Source organism: Mesoplodon bidens (assembly GCF_964165515.1).
Source record: "Mesoplodon bidens genome assembly, chromosome: 11".
Taxonomy (NCBI): Eukaryota; Metazoa; Chordata; class Mammalia; order Artiodactyla; family Ziphiidae; genus Mesoplodon; species Mesoplodon bidens.
Genome location: NC_138167.1, coordinates 74750251 through 74774559, shown reverse-complemented (window position 1 = coordinate 74774559; position 24309 = coordinate 74750251). Strand labels below are relative to the sequence as shown.

Sequence of the window (24309 nt, the reverse complement as noted above, 5' to 3'; positions counted from 1 at the left end):
TAGGAAAGAGTAGAGCTGAGACAGCCAACAGCCTGAAGATGTGCTCTGTTTGGCCAACACAGTGGTTTTAACTTTCTGAATCTGAATGCCTTTAGGTGGAGTCTGCAGTCTTTACTTTTTATAATCCCTACACCCTTCCCCTCCATAAATGTGTATGTTATTTGTCTGACCCTCAAGTATATGAGTTATGGGTAGGACCCAAGATTTATTGGGGCTAAAGGTAAAAGTGGGTTGAGATGACCTTGCAATATAAATACAAATATAGTTATTATCATTGTTATAATACACAAATATAGTTATACATATACAAATATAGTTACTATAATTGATACTAGAAAATGTACATTTAATTTGTAAATACTTGAAACAAGGGTACTGAAAGTCTCCATTGGAGTATTAGTCTTTATTTTTAAATTAAAAAAAATTTTTAAACATCTTTATTGGAGTATAATTGCTTTACAGTGGTGTGTTAGTTTCTGCTGTATAACAAAGTGAATCAGCTGTACGTATACATATATCCCCATATCCCCTCCCTCTTGTGCCTCCCTCCCACCCTCCCTATCCCACCCCTCTAGGTGGTCACAAAGCACCAAGCTGATCTCCCTGGGCTGTGCAGCTACTTCCCACTAGCTATCTATTTTACATTTGGTAGTGTATGTATGTCAATGCTATTCTCTCGCTTCATCCCAGCTTACCCTTCCCCCTCCCCATGTCCTCAAGTCCATTCTCTACGTCTGAGCTCAAAATATAGGTATATTAAAAAAAAAACTATTGTTATTTCTGGGTGATGAGTCTATGGATGATTTTTATTTTCTTAGAGAATTTTTCAAATTTTCATCACTAAAAAAATAATACTGGTATAATGAGAAATTTTATTTAAAAACATTAATTGGTGAATTAAAACACTGGCAACTAGAAAAGAAATAATCTCAGCTTTTTGTCTAAATGTAGGTCTTACAACATAAATAACATTAAAATTCAAAGAGTATTAAGATGAAAATCATGATATAAACTAAGACCACTTTAAAAATATAAGGAGCTGGAGGGTAGCTAAAAAATGGCCTATATCCAGTAAGACACTAAACATTTGGAAGAGAATAATAGGAAGAATAAAAAAGTGGAAGGAGTAGAAGGAAAACAAAGAAATGGGAAGAAAGTGAGGAAAGGCTTTTAGGAAAAAAATGTTGCCCTTTAGAGAAGTGAGCATAAAATGCATATAATCCTTGAGTGTTAGCCACTGATTATTGGTACGTTTTCCCCAGAGGCTGTAAAATCTGCTCTTCTGAAGTTTTAAAACAGGTTGATTCTCATCTATCTAGAAGGACACACTGGCAGTCTTGCACAAAGTATGAAGATTTGACTAAATGACTTCTCTCATGAAGACCACAAATCAAATTTAGAAATATACAAACAGTCCTGTAAAATATTAGTGTTAGTGAAAATGGTACTTCTTGGGTAGTTATGATGTTAAACTTTATTACATAAAATAAATAAGCATAAAGTCCTTTAAAAATATCAGCTAAAATGATAGAAGAAAATAACATAAACGTGGAATCTAGAAGTAGTAAGGAACTACCCAGCTTAAAAAGCCTAAAATCTCTAAATACTATTCCCCACTAAAACCAGGCTCCTTAGAGAAATGGCTGGTTCCAGGGCTGGGACAGGGAAAGTATAAGATGAGCCTGGAATATCTTGTGCCAGAAAGTAACAAAGTGCTCAAAACATAACAAGGGCATGTCAAAACAACACAGGAACCAGTTTGAAAGGGCTTCCCCCTAGCCAAATCTGAGACAATCTGGGCATCAAAATGAATAATAGCAGTAATGGATTATGACCCATTGAATAAAATAAGAGTCTATTGAGTCCATACTGAGAGTGGGTGGGTGGGTGGATAGATAGATAGATAGGTAGATAGATAGAGGTAAGGGAGAGGAGGGAGAGAGAGAGGGAGGGACGAAGAGAGGGAGAGAGGGAGATAAGAAAGACAGGGAGATCTTTTCCTTAGTAGAATGCTAAGTATAAATGTAGAAGGAATAACAGTTAGAAAATGACAATTCAGCAGCCTTCAATGTAAAAATGGATTCAGACAAAAATCATTAACATATGCTAAGATAATTGGCTAAAGTTTGTTAAGTAACAGGATATGTCTGCAGTCTCAAAGTACCTTCCTACAGGTTATTTAGTAATAAAATATATCAAGAGGTAAAATGTAACTTTATAATGAAGAAATCTGGCAAACACTGTTACTCAAATAATCAATGAGAAAAATTATGATACTATTTATATGAAATCCTAAACTAGTGAATGAAAGGGCAGTGATTACCTGAGACCAGAGGGATTACCTGGCAGTGGGATTAACAGCAAAGGAGCATAAGGGAACTTTTTGGGGTGAGGGAAATATTCTATATCTTGTTTGTGGTGATAGTTACACATTTAATATATTTGTCAAAACTCATCAAACTGTATGCTTAATATGGGCATATATTATTACATGTAAATTATACTTCAATAAAGTTTAATTTTAAAAAGATAATTTCATTCAGCAGTAATTGCTTTTATGCTTTTAAAAAATAACATTTATATTCCCACTATCTGGTTTTGTCAAATACTAAAATTTTACCATATTTAGTATACCAATATATCACATATATGTTTAACATCATTATATTGTCAGATATCCAAGGCTTTATTTATATTTATTCAATTTTTTCCCCTCTGTTTTTCATATTGAATAATTTCTATTGATCTATCTTCAAGTTCATGAACTCTTTCTTCTGCTATCACCAATCTGATACATTCACTCATTAAGACACGTTTGCTTAATTCTTGGAACATTTTTTCCCTTTAGTTCTTTGAACATATTTCTACTAGTTGTTTTGGAAGATTTTGTTAAATGCAACATCCAGGCCCACTTTGAGTCACTTTCCATTGACTGAATATGAATCACACTTTTGTGTTTCTTTCCACATGTAGTGATTTCAGTAGAAAACTAGACAGTGTAATAATGTTATAATAACTCTGGATAATGTTATGTTCTTCTGAGGATAACTGGATTTTCCTTCTAATAGTCAGTTAATTTGCCTAGACTCAAACTGCAGAACTGTTGTCTCTTCCACAATGTGGAGCAGCTCATATCTCTGCTTGGTTCCTTCAGCTACCAACTTTTAGTCCAGCCTTTTGGGGATCTCCCCTGCACCTGTGTAGTTTAATGGTCAGCCAAAGATTTGGAGAGAATTAATACTCAGATTTTGGGGCTCATCGTCTCTGCAGTTCTCTGCTGCTGGGATTTCCCCATAAATTTCCACCTGCTCTGTCACCTCCAAGCTCTGTTACCTGATAATTCAAGCCAACAAAACTTCAATTTTCGGCCACTATAGCTGTGCATAGTAACAGAAGGCACTTAGTCAAAAATGCAAAAACTCATACATTTTAGCCAGTGTGTTTGTCTTTCAAGTATGGGACCCTCTCACATCTCTGCCTATTCTTCTTCTTTTTTTTTCATTTGCCAGACTCCCTGACCTTTGCCACCTCAAGCTGGTAAGACTGTGGGTTTTCTACCACATGAGACCCAAGGATTGGGGAATTCCATCAAGCAAAAAAAGCCACAAACTTTGCAACTCTTACCCACTGTAGTTATGGTCTTTTAAGGGTAAACTCTAGTTTCTACCTGCTTTTGATCACTTTCCATTGCCTGCAAATAATTTATTATCCAGATTTTGTAAATGTTGTTCTCTGGGAAGTTTCACTCAACCACTTTATTCTGCCATTAACTGGATTGGGAACGCTATTAGAATTTTACACGCTTGAAATATTTGATAATAAAACAATATACTAAAACATGCACGCACGCACACACACTCACACACATACACACACACACCCTAATATCTTTCTGAATGTACAGGGGTGATGCATCTGTTCACAGTCTTGATTGTGGTGATGGTTTCACAGGTACATACTGTGTACTGAAACTCATCAAATTAAGACTGAATTTGTGTGGTTTCTTGTATGTCAATCATACCTCAATAAAGCTTCAAAGAAGGGAGAGAGCTAAACATCTAGTTGATTGAAACAGTTCTAGATTAAACTTAAGCAGTTCCACTCCACAAAGCTATGACTATGGGTTGGTATTCATAACTTAAGAAACATACCTCAAAATTAAGAACAATAGAAATATGCAATCTCATTTGTATTTAATAATCAGGATATGACAAGAACACATATAATTTAGAATTATGCCAAATTTAAGAAATAATACTGAGACTGTGATGGTACATAAATTATGCCATAGTTATTATGACTCTATTTTTTTCTTTATTTTAGAAGTTTCACAGTGTGAATGGGAGTCTAATGTAAAATTATTAGGGAAAGAGGTTTTTTCCAACTTCGCATGCCTCCACTGGAATGTGAGCTCAACGAAGGCAGGAACATTTTCTGGTTTGTTTATTGCAGAGTCCCTAGCACACGGAGTAGTGCTTGGCATATAGAAAGGGCTCAAAAATATTTTTTCAATTAAAAAGGTAGAATGTTTCAAAGTAATTTCAGAAAATAAAGGTTTGAGGCAACAAAAATCATTTTTGCCTAGATTGGAAAAGTGCTAGGCAATTTACTCCTGGAAAATAGTTTTAAAGACTTTAAAAAAAAATCCTGTCATTAGGACGGTGAGTATCATTCCTGACTCTTTTAGATCTAGCATTCAGAAGCAGAAAATTTTAGACCTCAGATAACAGAACTTAAACCCAGCAATTTATAGAATCACTGTACTTGGTTTATTTTTCAATTATATACTACTGTTATATATCTGTAAGAATATCGACTATAACATAGTAGATAACATACTACTATAACATATATGTACTGTTGAAAAGATAAAAATCTAGGAAAAATTATTCAAGTTAATCATTATACCTTTAGAAATAAATTTTGACTGAAGTAAAAGAGGGAGAGATAAAGTTGATTTGGATTCATCATTATTAAATCTCCCTTGTTAAAACAGGAAACATACTTTATTGGAATATCTTTTTTATCTGTGAACATCGAATCTTTAGCTTCATAGAAAAACAAATTTGAAATACAACTGACCAACAGATTGGGTAAGTAGGCTGTATCTGATATCTTATGTCTTAAGTTCTCTATCTTTATAGGCCTTCCTTAAAATCCTATAAGCTTGTTTAACCTGATTCTACTGCAGACAGTCATAAAAATGAGAAAAGACTTTAATGGAGCAAAAAGATTAAAGTAATCATAGACTGGCCTTCTATAGCTATAATGATTTTTACTCCTACTTTCACAAATGAAAAAAAATTTGTAAGATTTTTAAAAGAATTGCATTTTGACCATAGATGAAAGAGCTGACTTTCAAATTGTGCTTGTTTTAAGTTTTTTAAAAAATTATACTCATCCATCTTTCTCCCTGGCACAAGGGAGTACAGTTAGAAATCTGCTACAGCATCCCAATTAGAGACAATAGGCAACTAAATTAAGGTGGTGGCAGGTGGGGCATAAGGGAAAGGGACGAGGATTTCACAGGTGGAACTGACAGTCTAGAGAGTAACTAGATAGAGAGAGGGGAGGTGATTGGTAACATTAATAAACTGACAAAAATGATAGAAAGCACAGAGTGAGAGAAGATAATGAGTTTAATTTTGAAGGTAGTGAGTGGTGCAGTCCGCTCCGGAGGACAGGAAAGAGACCGGAGATACAAATCTGAGAGTCAGCAATGTGCCAGGATTGGTGGACTACACGAAATTACTGATGGAGAACATGTAAGACAAAGGTACTGAAACTTCAAGAAAACCTCAAATCAAGAGGATGAGCAAAGAAAAAAGTAAACTAAGAAGAAACCATGAAAGAGGTGAGTGAGGAGAGTGTGGGGTCTCAAAGTCAAGGGTAATAAAAATTTCAAGTAGAGAACAGTCAGAGAAGGTGAGGCTTTGGGGTTTTTGTTGTTGAGAAGTCATTAAGCCAGAATTGCTTTAATAGCAAATAGAGCATCAGAGCTGGAATACAGCTGACAATGATTCTCCAGCACTCTATCAGAGTGGTAGTACTCTGCCTAGGAAACTTGAGATCAAATTCTCTAAGCAATTAAAACACCACAAACTAGATGAATATTCCATGTCATTTTAGCTTGATGCCACAAGTTGCTAGCTTTCCATCTTCTAATTTGGTTACTTTTACCCCCCTCAGATCCAGAGAAAATTTCAAGTGACAACTCCTGGTCTTTAATTTCAGCTAGTCAATCAGCCAATTCTGACAACTCTCTTTGAAAATGAGTTCTGGACTTCAACTATGTCTCACTACATCCCCTGTTACTACCCCACCCTGATCCAAGCCAACCTCATCTCTGGCCTGCAGTATTATTCCAATAGACTCTCAACTTGCCTCCCTGCTTTGGTCTTTGGCCTCTTACAGCTCTGTCTCAACACAACAGTCAAAATAATCTGTTAAAAATATCTATCAAATCACATCACTCAACTGTTCAAAACCTTCCAAAGGCTTCCCATTTCACACAATAACCCACATCCTCACAATGACCCACAGGTGATCTCACACCCTGTGATTTTCCCCCTCTCTCACTTGGTCCCAGCCCAATCGGCCTCCATGCTGTTCATGTAACACAGTGGTTCTCAAACTTTGATGTGTATCAGAATCACCTGGAAAGATGGTTAAAATACAGATGTTGAGCCACACCCCAGAGTTTCTGATTCAGTAGCCTTGGAGTGGGGCTGGGACCTTGCATTTCTAACAAGTTGCTGATGCCGCTGTTCAGAAAGACACATTTTGAGAACCACTAATATAACAAATCAACAACAGTCCTGTCTCTGGCCCTGGTGGCAATAAAAGGGACATTCTTATCTCAAATAGCCTCAAAAAATAAAAGTAAACAAATTAGGAGATGGAAAAGTAGTAACTCGTGGCATCAAGCCATGATAACATGGTATATTCATCTAGTTTACGGTGTTTTAATTGCTTAGAGAACTGAGTAATTCCTTTAGTTTACGGCTCAGATATCTCATAATCAGTGACCCAATTCTTGACCTATGGAAAATAGCGACTCCATCCCATCTCCCCAAAGAAAGGTCCAGCTAGATGACCCTGCAGTGAACACCATGAGCTGAGCTTCTAATCAGCTTTGGAGTTCTCCTGTCTTAAATATGAACAGACAAATAAATATAATCAGACATTTGATAAAAATATCTAGTATAAAATATAGGCACCACAACAAATCAAGTTCAAATAAAAAGATTAAGATTAAATTCAGCTTTAATGGTAATACATAATCAAATTAAACAATTTAATTTGCAGCATATTCTTTTTTAACCAGGTTCCCTACAGCATGGCTTATTTCAAAATGGATTGGCATGTTTAATCTGTTATTTGAATCTAGACAAATGCTGGGTAATGCTGAAGAATGTTGCTTTTAGAAATATTTTCTTTGAGGTAAGTTAGCCAAAATTTCAGTTTTCCTGGCAAAGTTATCAAGTTGCTTAAATATTGGTATGCCTAACTATATGTATCAGAACAAAGTTCATTTTCTAACAAAATGTAACTAAAGCCACCTTTTAACTCTCATTCTAATAACTTTCTTCCCCCTTAAATGTTGCCACTCTTGTTTTTCAAGACCTCTTCTTTATTCTCCTCTCCTGTCAAAAAGCCTCTTGGATTGAGTTCTATCTAGGTAACCCATCAGTTCTTAAAACATAATGCAAGGGTAGATCACTGGGAAAAGATGGCAGATGGAACACATGCATGTAATTTCACTAACTTTGAAAACCTTAGTAAAACGACATAAAAGTTTTTGTTTTGTTTTTGAAGACAAAAGCTAGAGGTATACTAGACACACATTCCAGCTGGATGCCAAATGGCCAAGTGTTAAAATCAATATTCAGCTGACACCAAATGTCACCATTATATGATGAACTTCTAGGAGATTAGAACAAATGTGAAATTTAATCAAATTTTTAAAATCTTATTACCACCTTATTATTAAATTTTTGAGAAATAAGTTCTTAGCACTGAGGGCTGCTAGATTGATCCTGTGGTCACTATACTTCATATTTGTAATACTATATAGATGCCCACTTTCAAATGAAGTCATTAAACAATCAAGAATGTTTTTGGCTACTTTTGCCAGTCTAGATACTGCTGAGAATGATGGTGTTATCAAATTATTAGGCTTTCTTTCCTAAATATTATATTAGGAAATAAATATAATTGATAAAGGACTTATATCCTCTTTAATTCCCAGGTTTGACATTTTGGTTAATAGTGATGATGCAATTTCATTGAAATAATTGCATAAACTGAAATTTTGTATATTGCTTGATGATGATGCTTTCTAAATATTTTCAGATGAGTCAAAGGGTGTTGTCCTAACACATTTTTAAATTTTAATGTTTTTACACGTACTTACTGCTTCCCATGATCACTTGAGAAAAATTTGCATTTAAACCTTGGATCTAAAAGTGTAACAACGGAGCCATGTGACTGGCTTCCAAGACACCAGAAAGTAGTAAATTTCCATTTATATCTCAGCTTTTATTGCATTCACGCCAATTTCAGTATCTTCTCAAGAGTAGAATGATAGGACAGATATCATGTAAGAGATACTTGTATACTTCAAGGTACAGCCATTTGGTTACTTAAGAAGGTTCCAATAAAAGAACTGCTTTCTCTGTAGGCAACCACTGGTTATTAGTAAGTCCTGTGACTGCTACCTTCAGAGTATAATATTACAGCTATTTTGCTCAAGCAACCCTTCTTAATATACAACTTTTCCATCCTGTTTTAATATCTTGCAGAAGTACATCACAAGGAAGCTTCTAAATCTCTTCTATGTCATATAATTTTCCTTAGGCTAAGAGAAGTTTTCACTCCTGGAATCTAGAATCGGTAGTTCTCTAATTCTGTAAGAAGGACTTCAGCTCTGAGACCCATGGCTTAGAAGGCCCCACTTTGGCCCTCCTTTAGCTATGCCCCATTCCTTAGGATGAAGAGTGCATAGGGCCCAAGCAGTGTGCCCACTTGAAGCCTGTGTCTCATCCTCTTCTAGGCCACACTCCAGATACCTGGGATCATAAAGCTCCCTGACTAAATGGCCTAGAGCCCAATGGCCTCTTCCTGAAGCCAATCTTCCTGAAGGCAGACCATGCCACCACTGGTGCATGCCCAAGCCAAGGAGCGCTCAAGGGCTGACTGTTTGTTGGGGGTATGGATGAATGTGAGGTGTGAGGTATGTGTGAGGTCTTTCAAAGTACAGGACATAGGGCCAAGGGTGGAGAAGGAAGGGGGCATGTGTCAGACCAGGGGCTGGCTCTCTCCATATCACTATGTTCCAAAATAGAACCCAAGAAGTCCAAGAATTCTAAATTTGATCTTGGACTTCCAGATCATCAAAGGATATACTGTATTTGCCAAGGCAGAAAGATAGAGATTTTTTTAAAAAAATAAATTTATTTATTTGGGGCGGCATTGGGTCTCTGTTGCTGCGTGCAGGCTTTCTCCCTAGTTGTGGCGAGCGGGGGCTACCCTTCGTTGCAGTGCACGGGCTTCTCATTGCGGTGGTTTCTCTTTGTTATGGAGCATGGGCTCTAGGTACACGGGCTTCAGTAGTTGTGGCATGGGGGCTCAGTAGTCGTGGCTCGCAGGCTCTAGAGCTCAGGCTCAGTAGACGTGGCGCATGGGCTTAGTTTCTCTGCGGCATGTGGGATCTTCCAGACAAGGGCTTGAACCCGTGTCCCCTGCATTGACAGGTGGAGTCCTAACCACTGCGCCACCAGGAAAAGAAAGTCCCTAGAATTTTTTTTTAATTTGTAAGCTTGTTGTTTAATTTTAAGCTACATAGACATACGGTTACATGGGCCTCTGTTTACTACACAGACATACAGTTACACAGGCTCAACTGTGAAAGTGAATCTGTACAGAATGCTTATAAATATTTGACATTATTACACTGACATCATTACACTGATTAGATACAATGTAACCTGGAATGGTCGTTTCCAAGATTTTGATATGGCTGACTCACTTTTATTATTCAGGCTCCAGCTTACACACCACCTCTCAGAGAAGTCTTCCCTAACCACCTAATATAAAATAGCTCTTAGGATTCACCCTTCATCACTCAACTGTTCGAAGCCTCAGTTCCTCCTCTGTAAAACAGGAATAGTGTTTATCTCATAGGGTTGTTAAGAGACACCCTTGTTAAGCAGTTAGCACAGTGCTGGCACATTATGAGAGCTCACTAACACCCAATACTTCATTACTGCCTGGGCAGAGTATGGCTGTATGACCTTTTATATGTAAGGAAAGGGCTTAGAAATTTCCATAGGGCATATGTAGCGTTTTCTCTTAACTGAGCAAGCCAATGATAATGTTAATAAAACATTATTTAATGCATTTCCTTTCCAAGCATCTGCTTCACTCAAGAAACCTTAGGGAACTCACAGCTGCCTGGGGAAAAATGGGGAGAGGGGAAGAGGAGTGAAAGAGGGCTCCCATCAACAACATGGTCGTTCAGCTTCCACATCTTGGTTACCTTTAGATACACAAATGTTTTTTCCTACTTCATAGATTCATTTGTTGTACCTTCTTTAAGGAAAGAAACAAACTTCATATACTAACAGCACTGCCATCAGTAATGATGGCTTAGTTAATTTTTGGCTAACATTCCGTGGGCTGATGGCTCACTGAAGTGAACCTCACTATCTACATGGTTTTAATGATAACTTGGCTCCACAATGGTGAACCCCCAAAGAGTGTTATAGTGAGAAAACAATGTCCTTTTCGGCTACTAAAAAGTCTCAGAACCCTGCTGGTGGCAGTATTTTCAAAAGTGTTTAACCTTTATGGATGACAATTCTGCAATATGTGGCTAAAGCCTTAAAAGTATACTTTTTTTTCCTGTACAGTAATTACAATCCTAGAATTTGCCCAAAAGAAATAAGAATGTAAAACTGTATGTATAAGAATATTCATTACAACATTGTTTATAACAACAAAACATTAAAAAGAACCTATATATTCAGTAACAGATGATGGATTAAACCGTGGTAGAACTATACAACAGAAAAACACACCGCCAATAAAAATGAGATAGGTCTACATTTATTGATATGGAAAGATGATCATGATGTATCTACAAATGGATATCACAGATTATAAAAGAGAATTCCAGTTCTTTTAGAATATACAGTATGGAGCTTTCCTGGTGGCGCAGTGGTTGAGAGTCCGCCTGCCGATGCAGGGGACACGGGTTCGTGCCCCGGTCCGCGAGGATCCCACATGCCGCGGAGCGGCTGGGCCCGTGAGCCATGGCCGCTGGGCCTGCGCGTCCAGAGCCTGTGCTCCGCGACGGGAGAGGACACAGCAGTGAGAGGCCCGTGTACCGCAAAAAAAAATAATAATAAGAAGAAGAATATACAGTATGTATCTACATTATGATATACCTATGCATAGGTAGAGATATCCAAGTATACAAGGATATATATCAAAATATTGATAGTGATTATGTCTAGGTAAATAATTGGGGGTAGTTTTAAATTTTCTTCTTGATACTTTTTTCCCTTTCCTGCAGTTTGTATAATAAACATGTATTACTTTTACAATCACAAAAAGTTTAAATAACAGTTTACCAACCATCGAACCATAAAGGATCTCAATATCTGACTTGCCCCATGTTTTAAGCACTGATGATAATTGCCAGAACTCCCTGGAATGAAAGGGGGCAAGAATGCTACTTCTTCTCAGGATAAAGGAAAGCCTATAATCCCCAGATTAGACAACCCAAGGAGCTTTCAGGGCATGATTAACAGGCATAACTACTTAGCATAGCCCTGAGGTTCAGAAATTTACCAGTAGACAGAGGAGAAAATTACTTTCCTGATGCAAGTTCTCCTCAATAGAGAGAAACAGTATATGTTTATGTATAGATAAAACAGTATATGTTTATGTATAGGAAAAAACTTACTGCGGTGGATAATCTGGATGCCAATGTCATTTCCAAGTTCCCTTTGAGACCAAGAAGTGCAGGAACTAAAATGAAAACTTCTGTTACCTTTTTGAACACCTCCCAGTGCTGTAAGAAAACAAAAAAATAGAATTTTCTGACATCCTTTAAAAAACACTTTAGAATAAAGATTTCTAAAAATCTCAGCCTTTTTTTCCGATGTTGCATCTACATTTTGAATAACTACACAGGTCGTTTAATCAGTGAACATTTAGCTTAAGCCATTCTCCAGAGTTCTAAAACCTGGAGTTACTTTAGAAATTCAGTTAGGGTTGGAAGTAATAGCTGATACACTCACTGTATCTCATAGTACATCTAGCTTGCTACACAACTCTGTTACTCTTAAAGTCTACTGTATCTCTTTATGATGGCAAGAGTCAGTGTAACTAGTGGTTTAAAACACAGATTCAAGAACCAGATAACCTGTATTTGAATCTTGTTTCCAACACTAATTACAACCAACTCACAGGAAAATTACAGTAATATTATTAGCTCGTTTCACAAATGAAGAAATAAGCATTCAGAGAAGTTAAAATGATTTTCCCAAGATCAAAAAATGGGACCTAGAATTGACTCCAGGAGTTCTGAGTCATCCCATGTTCTGCTCCCCATTTTAGGGTGTGAGGCAAGGGGCTGCAGAGCACAGGATCATAAAAGAGCACGAAATTGGAAATAAGAAAATTTCTTATTCTAGGCACGGATCTGTCATAACCTGGCTGTGTGATCCTGGATGAGTTATGTACCATTCTGATCTCAGTTTCTTCATCCATGAAATGAAGATACTACCTGCCCTGTCTAGCCTATGAGGAAATACCATAATAAAGAAAACAACAGATAATAAAGTACTTCATAAACTGAAAAGACCATACAAATGGCTGGATAGCACAAAATGCTATTTTACAAGTGTTATTAAGAGGTGATTGTCCCAAAGGAGACTTTAGGGACTAGGCATATTAATTTATGCCAAAAAATATCAAGAATACAGTCTTGTCACTAACACCAAGACAGGTGAGAAAAGTAAGACAAATCCATCGGATAAATGAAAGAAAATTTCAATTTGTCCCCAAAGTTTCCCTAGAGGCTGTTCCAAATAGGTGCAGAACTAGGCCCTAAAGAAGCTTTAGGAAATGTTTATCAGACCAGTCTTTGGTAAAAACCTGGTTTAACAGTTTTACAAGAGAATCCCTCCAGGGTTCAAGTCAATTAAGGATGGGCCTAAAAACAGCACTCGGGGTCCAGTAGCCTCTCAGATTCCTTAACATGTCAAAAAACTAACAAACAATTTTGTCCATGTTTATGATAGGTAAGAATTCTGCTGTGCTAGTGGAATATGCATCCTCCAGAGATGATGGTGATGATGATGAATAGCAACAGATAATATAATAATAAATATTAACAACAGTCAACATTCACTGATTGCTTGTTAGTGCCAGGTACTATTCTAGGCTTAATCATTTAATCTTCACAACAAACTTACGAGATAGGTATTGTTTTTATCACAGTAGACATAATTTGGGATTACCTAGGTCACAATATTAAGACACCTACCTACGCAATTTTAGAAACGCCAGAATATCCAAATTTCTCTATCAGTCACTGCCATCCCACTTTGGATCTGTTGGGATGCATCCCTTTGGGTTACTACCACCCTTTCCAAGTTCAATTCAAATCAAATGCTCCTGTGAGAATTACTATGAAAACACTTACACCTTAGCATTGATATAACAATAAGAACTATCACGTATTGATTTCCAACCTCATGCCCAATAAATTCTGCATTCTTCTCTCTACACCTGCAGAGGTGGGCTTTCAGAAGTTCTCAAACTTTCTCAGCTCACAGCACCTGTAGTATCTCAGAAATGTTTTCATGACAACCCTAGGCCAAAAGAAATATCTAATAGTCCTACTAAGTAGCTAGGTCCAAACAATTTAATAAGTATTTATTTCCTAACAATTTGGTAGCCATTTGAAGAAGTAACACAAATAAATTGAAAGAATAAATCATATTTTTAAGTCATGTAACCACAAGTACTTACTAACAGGATGTGTGTATCTGTTGGGCACTGCACAGCGTCTCAAACCTTGGAATTTGGAAACTACCACCTTCATTTCTTGTTCTGTATTGATTTTTGTGTGACACTTGCTTTTTTTTCCCAGCACCGCTGAAAACGTAGCTTTGCAGAGGTATGTCAGATGGAGTGTGATCTAATGTTGATATGTTGAACCACCTCGAGTCAGTGGTCTGTAGAGTGTCCAAGATATGTCACTGTGTTTCCCTCAAAAATTTAACATATCCCACAGCAACCCTGGGGTGTCCAGACACACAGCTTGGGAAATATGAGAATAGTGAGAAACAGTACAGCACGTTAGTCAAAGAAAAGGGCTCTGGAATCAGATTATCTGAGTTGCAATTCTGATACTACTTTTACTGTATGACTTGAGCAAAACTATGCTTTACTTTATTCATCTAAAATTGGGTCATAAGTGTACCTACCTCATACGGTTGTGCTCAGGACCATGCCTGTACATAGTAATAAATAACAATATTGAGGGTTTATTAGCTATAACACCAAGATATATTATCAGTTAATTTTCCTGTCAGGAAGAGGTAATGTCAAAAAATAAATAAAAAGGTCCAGAAAGGGGATGCTGAGGCAGCCAGTGCCCCAAATAAATTTCACCTACTTATAAATTTTGCCACAATACAGACATGTCCTCTGAGGCTATGTAGATTATTATGCACTGCTAAACTTCTCCACAAGAATCCTCCCTACAGGAAATCAACTTCTAATCTTATCTAATTTTAGATGTCTGTCTATACCCAGAATCTTAGGTAAGCACCCATACCTCAAACATAATGTCAGATTGCTTACATATGTCCTATACTTGAAACCTAAGAATCTATTAATGTCCAAAAGGACAAACAAAAATGAAACTTAAAAAAAAAGAAAAATAAATAAAATTAAAATTTAAAAAAAGAATAAACAAGTTGAGGAATACATCCATAGAGTCCTAACTTAAAAATAAACAGAAAAAGTTTAAAAATAACTAATTGGTAAAAGAAGCTTATGTAACTTTTAAAAAACTTATATATCCCAGAGCTGGAGAAGATTTGTTTCTCATTTTACTTAGTTTTAAAAAACTAAACCCATTCACTTTTAGACATATGACCCAGGGACCAACCTCACTCATAATTTTAAAAATACAAATTAAAAGGTGATCAATTTTCTTCTGTGAGATTAGTAAAGTTCAAAAAGTTGGATAATACTCTGTCGGTAAGAGTATAAGGAAATAAGCACTCCATTACACTATTGGTGAGAATGTAAAGGTTTAACTTCTTTGAGGGAATTCAGCAATATCTATCAAATGTAAAATGCACATAATTTTCAACTCAAAACTCTACGTCAAGGAATTTATCCTACAAATAAAGTTGAACGTGAGTTCAAACACATACATATAATGAGTCAACTTCATCACTGTTCATAATCACAAAAGATTTGAGGTACTTTAAATCTCCTTCATTAGGTCACTTGGTAGAAAAACAATGATACATCTTTGCAATAGAACATACCAATAGAGCTCTCCAGAAAAGACTTTGGTAAATCTGTGTGTATCTATAAGGAAGCTCCAAGATAAATTAGGAGCAGAGTGAAGAGCAGCATTATAGGATGTTTTTTGCTTGTGTTTTTTAGTGAATACACACACACACACATATATATATATTAGCATATATATATATATATGAATGTACATGTATTTAATGTCACTGGAAGGAGACAGAAAAAAATAATACCAGTAAATTCTAAAGAAGGGAATAGGGGAAGGGCACAAAGAAAAGGAGACTTCTGGTAGCTTCAACATGGCGGAAGAGTAAGACGCGGAGATAAACTTCCTTTCCAAAAATACATCAGAAATACATCTACATGTGGAACAACTCCTACAGAACACCTACTGAACGCTGGCAGAAGACCTCAGACCTACCAAAAGGCAAGAAACTCCCCCACGTACCTGGGTAGGGCAAAAGAAAAAAGGAAAAACAGAGACAAAGAATAGGGACGGGACTTACACCTCGGAGCGGGAGCTGTGAAGGAGGAAAGGTTTCCACACACTAGGAAGCCCCTTCTCGGGCAGAGACTGCGGGTGGCGGAGGGGGGAAGCTTCAGAGCTGCGGAGGAGAGCGCAGCAACAGGGGTGCGGAGGGCAAAGCGGAGAGATTCCCACACAGAGGATCGGTGCCGACCGGCACTCAGCAGCCCGAGAGGCTTGTCTGCTCACCGGCCGGGGCGGGCGGGGCCTGGGAACTGAGGCTCGGGCTTCGGAGGTCGGATCCCAGGGAGAGGACTGGGGTTAGCTGCGTGAACACAGCCTGAAGGGGGCTAGTGCGCCACAGCTAGCTGGGAGGGAGTCCGGGAAAAAGTCTGGACCTGCCTAAGAGGCAAGAGACCATTGTTTCGGGGTGCGTGAGGAGAAGGGATTCAGAGCGCCGCCTAAACGAGCTCCAGAGACGGGCGTGAGGTGCGGCTATCAGCGCAGACACCACAGATGGGCATGGGACGCTAAGGCTGCTGCTGCAGCCACCAAGAATCCTGTGTGCAAGCACAGGTCACTCTCCACACCTACCCTCCCGGGAGCCTGTGCAGCCCGCCACTGCCAGGGTCCCATGATCCAGGGACAACTTCCCCGGGACAGCGCACGGAGCACCTCAGGCTGGTGCAACGTCAGGCCGGCCTCTGCCTCCGCAGGCTTGCTGTGGGGCACTCTGTACCCCTCTGTCCCACCCACCTGAGTGAGCCAGAGCCCCCGAATCAGCTGTTCCTTTAACCCTGTCCTGTCTGAGTGAAGAACAGAGGCCCTCAGGCGACCTACATGCAGAGGCAGGGCCAAATCCAAAGCTGAACCCCGGGAGCTGTGAGAACAAAGAGAAAGGGAAATCTCTCCCAGCAGCCTCAGGAGCAGCGGATTAAATCTCCACAATCAACGTGATGTACCCTCCATCTGTGGAATACCCGAACAGACAACGAATCATCCCAAAGTTGAGGTGGTGGACTTTGGGAGCAACGATATACATATATATTTTTTTCCTTTTTCTCTTTTTGTGAGTGTGTATGTGTATGCTTCTTTGTGTGATTTTTCTGTATAGCTTTGCTTTTACCATTTTTCCTGGGTTCTGTCTGTCCGTTTTTGTTTGTTTGTTTGTTTCTTTAGTATAGTTTTTAGCAGTTGTTATCATTGGTGGATTTGTTTTTTGGTTTGGTGGTTCTTTCTTTCCTTTTTTTTTCTTTTTTTAATTACTTTTTATTTTTTTATCTTTAATAATTTTTTATGTTAATAACTTTATTTTTTCTTTCTTCCTTCCTTCCTTCCTCCCCCCCCCACCCCGTCTCTCTCTCTTGCTCTTTCTTTCTTTCTTTCCTTCCTTCTTTCTTTCTTTCTCCCTTTTCTTCTGAGCCATGTGGCTGACAGGGTCTTGGTGCTCTGGCCGGGTGTCAGGCCTGTGCCTCTGAGGTGGGAGAGCCGAGTTCAGGACATCTGTCCACCAGAGACCTCCCAGCTCCGCATAATATCAAATGGCAAAAGCTCTCCCAGAGATCTCCATCTCAACGATAACCGAGCTCCACTCAACGACCAGCAAGATACAATGCTGGACACCCTATGCCAAACGACTAGCAAGACAGGAACACAACCCCAACCATTAGCAGAGAGGCTGCCTAAAATCATAATAAGGTCACAGACGCCCCAAAACATACTACCGGACGTAGACCTGCCCACCAGAAAGACAAGGTCCAGCCTCATCCTCCAGAACATAGGCACCAGTCCCCTCCACCAGGAAGCCTACACAACCCACCTAACCAACCTCAGCCACTGGGGGCAGACACCAAAAACAATGGGAACTATTAACCTGCAGCCTGCAAAAACGAGACCCCAAATGTAGTAAGTAAAGCAAAATGAGAAGACAGAAACACAGCAGATGAAGGAGCAAAGTAAAAACCCACCAGACCAAACAAATGAAGAGGAAATAGGCAGTCTACCTGAAAAAGAATTTAGAGTAATGATAGTAAAGATGATCCAAAATCTTGGAAATAGAATGGAGAAAATACAAGAAACGTTTAACAAGGACCTAGAAGAACTAAAGAGCAAACAAACAATGACGAGCAACACAATGAATGAAATTAAAAATTCTCTGGGGGCTTCCCTGGCAGCACAGTGGTTGAGAGTCCGCCTGCCAATGCAGGGGACACGGGTTCGTGCCCCGGTCCAGGAGGATGCCACATGCCGCAGAGTGGCTGGGCCCGTGAGCCATGGCCTCTGAGCCTGTGCGTCCGGAGCCTGTGCTCCGAAACGGGAGAGGCCACAAGAGTGAGAGGCCCGCGTACTGTAAAAAAATAAAAATAAAAATTCTCGGGAAGGAATCAATAGCACAATAACTGAGGCAGAAGAACGGATAAGTGAGCTGGAAGATAAAATAGTGGATATAACTACTGCAGAGCAGAATAAAGAAAAAAGAATGAAAAGAATTGAGGACAGTCTCGGAGACCTTTAGGACAACATTAAATGCACCAACATTCGAATTATAGGGGTTCCAGAAGAAGAAGAGAAAAAGAAAGGGACTGAGAAAATATTTGAAGAGATTATAGTTGAAAACTTCCATAATATGGGAAAGGAAATAGTCAATCAAGTCCAGGAAGCAAAGAGAGTCCCATACAAGATAAATCCAAGGAGAAACACACCAAGACACATATTAATCAAACTAACAAAAATTAAATACAAAGAAAACATATTAAAAGCAGCAAGGGAAAAGCAACAAATAACATACAAGGAAATCCCCAAAGGTTAACAGCTGATCTTTCAGCAGAAACTTTGCAATCCAGAAGGGAGTGGCAGGACGTATTTAAAGTGATGAAAGGGAAAAACCTGCAACCAAGATTACTCTACCCAACAAGGATCTCATTCAGATTTGATGGAGAAATTAAAACCTTTACAGACAAGCAAAAGCTAAGAGAATTCAGCACTACCAAACCAGCTTTACAACAAATGCTACAGGAACTCCTCTAGCCAGGAAACACAAGAGAAGGAAAAGACCTACAATAACAAACCCCAAACAGTTAAGAAAATGGTAAATGGAACATACATATCGATGATTACCTTAAATGTAAATGGATTAAATGCTCCAACCAAAAGACAGAGACTGGCTGAATGGACACAAAAACACGACCCATATATATGCTGTCTACAAGAGACCCACTTCAGACCTAGGGACACGTTCAGACTGAAAGTGAAGGGATGGAAAAAGATATTCCACACAAATGGAAATCAAAAGAAAGCTGGAGTAGCAATTCTCATATCAGAGAAAATAGGCTTTAAAATAAAGACTATAACAAGACACAAAGAAGGACACTACATAATGATCAAGGAATCAATCCAAGAAGAAAATATAATAATTGTAAATATTTATGCACCCAACATAGGAGCACCTCAGTACATAAGGCAAATGCTAACAGCCATAAAAGGGAAAATCGACAGTAACACAATCATGGTAGGGGACTTTACACCCCACTTTCACCAATGGGCAGATCATCCAAAATGAAAATAAATAAGCAAACACAAGCTTCAAATGATACATTAAACAAGATGGACTTAATGGATATTTATAGGACATTCCATCCAAAAACAACAGAATACACATTCTTCTCAAGTGCTCATGAAACATTCTCCGGGATAGATCATATCTTGGGACACAAATCAATCCTTGGTAAATTTAAGAAAATTGAAATTGTATCAAGTATCTTTTCCGACCACAACGCTATGAGACTAGATATCAGTTACAGGAAAAAATCTGTAAAAAATACAAGCACATGGAGGCTAAACAATACACTACTTAATAACCAAGAGATCACTGAAGAAATCAAAGAGGAAATCAAAAAATACCTAGAAACAAATGACAATGAAAACACGATGACCCAAAACCTATGGGATGCAGCAAAAGCAGTTCTAAGAGGGAAGTTTACAGCAATACAATCCTACCTTAAGAAACAAGAAACATCTTAAATAAACAACCTAAACTTACACCTAAAGCAATTAGAGAAAGAAGAAAAAATAAAAACCCAAAGTTAGCAGAAGGAAAGAAATCATAAAGATCAGATCAGAAATAAAGGGAAAAGAAATGAAGGAAACGATGGCAAAGATCAATAAAACTAAAAGCTGGTTCTTTGAGAAGATAAACGAAATTGATAAACCATTAGCCAGACCCATCAAGAAAAAAAGGGAGAAGACTCAAATCAATAGAATTAGAAATGAAAAAGCAGAAGTAACAACTGACACTGCAGAAATACAAAGGATCATAAGAGATTACTACAAGCAACTATATGTCAATAAAATGGACAACCTGGAAGTAATGGACAAATTCTTAGAAATGCACAACCTTCCGAGACTGAACCAGGAAGAAATAGAAAATATAAACAGACCCATCACAAGAACTGAAATTGAACCTGATTAAAAATCTTCCAAAAAACAAAAGCCCAGGACCAGATGGCTTCACAGGCAAATTCTATCAAACATTTAGAGAAGGGCTAACACCCACCCTTCTCAAACTCTTCCAAAATATAGCAGAGGGAGGAACACTCCCAAACTCATTCGACGAGGCCACCATCACCCTGATACCAAAACCAGACAAAGATGTCACAAAGAGAGAAAACTACAGGCCAATATCACTGATGAACATAGATGCAAAAATCGTCAACAAAATACTAGCAAACAGAATCCAACAGCACATTAAAAGGATCAGACACCATGATCAAGTGGGGTTTATCCCAGGAATGCAAGGATTCTTCAATATATGCAAATCAATCAATATGATACACCATATTAACAAATTGAACGAGAAAAACCATATGATCATCTCAATCGATGCAGAGAAAGCTTTTGAAAAAATTCAACACCCATTTATGATAAAAACCCTGCAGAAAGTAGGCATAGAGGGAACTTTCCTCAACATAATAAAGGCCATATATGACAAACCCACAGCCAACATCATCCTCAATGGTGAAAAACTGAAACCATTTCCACTGAGATCAGGAACAACACAAGGGTGCCCACTCTCACCACTCTTATTCAACATAGTTTTGGAAGTTTTACCCACAGCAATCAGAGTAGAAAAAGAAATAAAAGGACCAAATCAGAAAAGAAGAGTAATGCTGTCACTGTTTGCAGATGACATGATACTATACATGGAGAATCCTAAAGATGCTACCAGAAAACTACTAGAGCTAATCAATGAATTTGGTAAAGCAGCAGGATACAAAATTAATGCACAGAAATCTCTAGCATTCCTATACACTAATGATGAAAAATCTGAAAGTGAAATTAAGGAAACACTCCCATTTACCACTGCAACAGAAAGAATAAAATATCTAGGAATAAACCTACCTAAGGAGACGAAAGACCTGTATGCAGAAAATTATAAGACACTGATGAAAGAAACTAAAGATGATACAAATAGATGGAGAGATATACCATGTTCTTCGATTGGAAGAATCAACAATGTGAAAATGACTATACTGCCCAAAGCAATCTACAGATTCAATGCAATCCCTATCAAACTACCACTGGCATTTTTCACAGAACTAGAACAAAATATTTCACAATTTGTATGGAAATGCAAAAGACCCCGAATAGCCAAAGCAATCTTGAGAAAGAAAAACGGAGCTGGAGGAATCAGGCTCCCGGACTTCAGACTATACCACAAAGCTACAGTAATCAAGACAGTGTGGTACTGGCACAAACACAGAAATATAGATCAATGGAACAGGATAGAAAGCCCAGAGATAAACCCACGCATATATGGTCACCTTATATTTGATAAAGGAGGCAAGAATACACAATGGAGAAAAGACAGCCTCTTCAATAAGTGGTGCTGGGAAAACTGGAGAGGTACATGTAAAAATATGAAATTAGAACACTTCCTGACACCATACACAAAAATAAACTCAAAATGATTAAAGACCTAAATGTAAGGCCAGACACTATCAAACTCTTAGAGGGAAACATAGGCAGAACACTCAATGACATAAATCATAGCAAGATCCTTTTGATCCACCTCCCAGAGAAATGGAAATAAAAACAAAAATAAACAAATGGGACCTAATGAAACTTAAAAGCTTTTGCACAGCAAAGGAAACCATAAACAAGACCAAAGACAACCCTCAGAATGGGAGAAGATATTTGCAAATGAAGCAACTGACAATGGATTAATCTCCAAAATTTACAAGCAGCTCATGCAGTTCAATATCAAAAAAACAAACAACCCAATCCAAAAATGGGCAGAAGACCTAAATAGACATTTCTCCAAAGAAGATATACAGATTGCCAACAAACACATGAAAGGATGCTCAACATCACTAACCATTAGAGAAATGCAAATCAAAACTACAGTGAGGGGCTTCCCTGGTGGCACAGTGGTTGAGAGTCCGCCTGCCGATGCAGGGGACATGGGTTCGTGTCCTGATCCAGGAAGATCCCACATGCCGTGGAGTGGCTAGGCCCATGAGCCATGGCTGCTGAGCCTGTGCGTCCGGAGCCTGTGTGTCCGGAGCCTGTGCTCCGCAACGGGAGAAGCCACAACAGTGAGAGGCCCGCATACAGCAAAACAACAACAACAACAACAACAACAACAAAACCCTACAATGAGATATCATCTCACACCGGTCAGAATGGCCATCATCAAAAAATCAACAAACAATAAATGCTGGAGAGGGTGGGGAGAAAAGGGAACCCTCTTGCAGTGTTGGTGGGAATGTAAATTGATACAGCTACTATGGAGAACAGTATGGAGGTTCCCTAAAAAACTAAAAATAGAACTACCATATGACACAGCAATCCCACTACTGGGCATATACCCTGAGAAAACCATAATTCAAAAACAGTCATGTACCAAAATGTTCATTGCAGCTCTATTTACAGTAGCCAGGACATGGAAGCAACGTAAGTGTCCATCAACAGATGAATGGATAAAGAAGATGTGGCACATGTATACAATGGAATATTACTCAGCCATAAAAAGAAACGAAATTGAGTTATTTGTAGTGAGGTGGATGGACCTAGAGTCTGTCATACAGAGTGAAGTCAGTCAGAAAGAGAAAAACAAATACCGTATGCTAACACATATATATCGACTCTAAGAAAAGAAAAAAAAGGTCATGAAGAACATAGGGGCAGGATGGGAATAAAGACACAGACCTACTAGAGAATGGACTTGAGGATAAGGGGAGGGGGAAGGGTAAGCTGTGACAAAGTGAGAGAGTGGCATGGGTATATATACACTACCAAACGTAAAATAGATAGCTAGTGGGAAGCAGCCACATAGCACAGGGAGATCAGCTCGGTTCTTTGTGACCACCTTGAGGGGTGGGATAGGGAGAGTGGGAAGGAGGGAGATGCAAGAGGGAAGAGATATGGGAACATATGTATATGTATAACTGATTCACTTTGTTATAAAGCAGAAACTAACACACCATTGTAAAGCAATTATACTCCAGTAAAGATGTTAAAAAAAAAGGAGACTTCTTTCTCCATTATATATTGTTTCATACAGCTTAAATATGCTTTACCAGATACATAATGTTTTTCATTAAACTTTTTGAAATAATTATACATTCACTTGTGGTTATTAAAAATAATAGAGAGATCCTATGTATCCTTTATCCAGTTTCCCCCAATGCTAATATCTCGCAAAACTCTAGGACAATCTCACAACCAGGATATTGATATTGATATAGTCGAGATACAGAACATTTCCATCACCACAAGGATTCCTCCTGTTGCCCTTTTATAGCCACGTCTACTTTTCTCCACTCCCAGCCCCTTCTTAATCCCTGGCAACTGCGAATCTGTTCTCCATTTCCATAAAATGTTGATTCAAGAAGTTTTATAAATGAATATAATATGTATAACCTTTTGAGATTTGCTTTTTTCACTCAGCATAATTCTCTGGAGATTCATCTAGATTGTTGCATGTGTCAACAGTTCATTCCTTTTTGTTGCTGAGTAGCATTCCATCATATGGATTTACCAGAGTTTGTTAAACCATTTGACTTTTGAAGGACTTCTGGGGTGTATCCCAGTTCTGGGCTATTATGAATAAGGCTGCTGTAAACATTCACGTATAGGAGTTGTGTTAGCATAAGTCTTCATTCTCTGGAATAAATGCCCAGGAATGCAATACCTAGGTTGTATGATAGTTAATGTTTAGGTTTTATTTTTTTTTTTTTTTTTGCGTTACATGGGCCTCTCACTGTTGTGGCCTC

At 38.3% G+C, this 24309-nt stretch overlaps 1 protein-coding gene across 11 annotated transcripts in view; it reads right to left on the bottom strand.

Moving 5' to 3' along the window:
- SLC41A2 (solute carrier family 41 member 2) overlaps positions 1-24309 on the bottom strand; it is a 152781-nt gene that overhangs the window by 77508 nt on the left and 50964 nt on the right. For all 11 annotated transcript variants that reach the window (XM_081249449.1, XM_081249454.1, XM_081249453.1 and 8 more), the window contains exon 3: positions 11972-12079. In XM_081249449.1, the coding sequence (XP_081105575.1) occupies positions 11972-12079 (108 nt within the window). The remainder of the gene's footprint in view (positions 1-11971; positions 12080-24309) is intronic.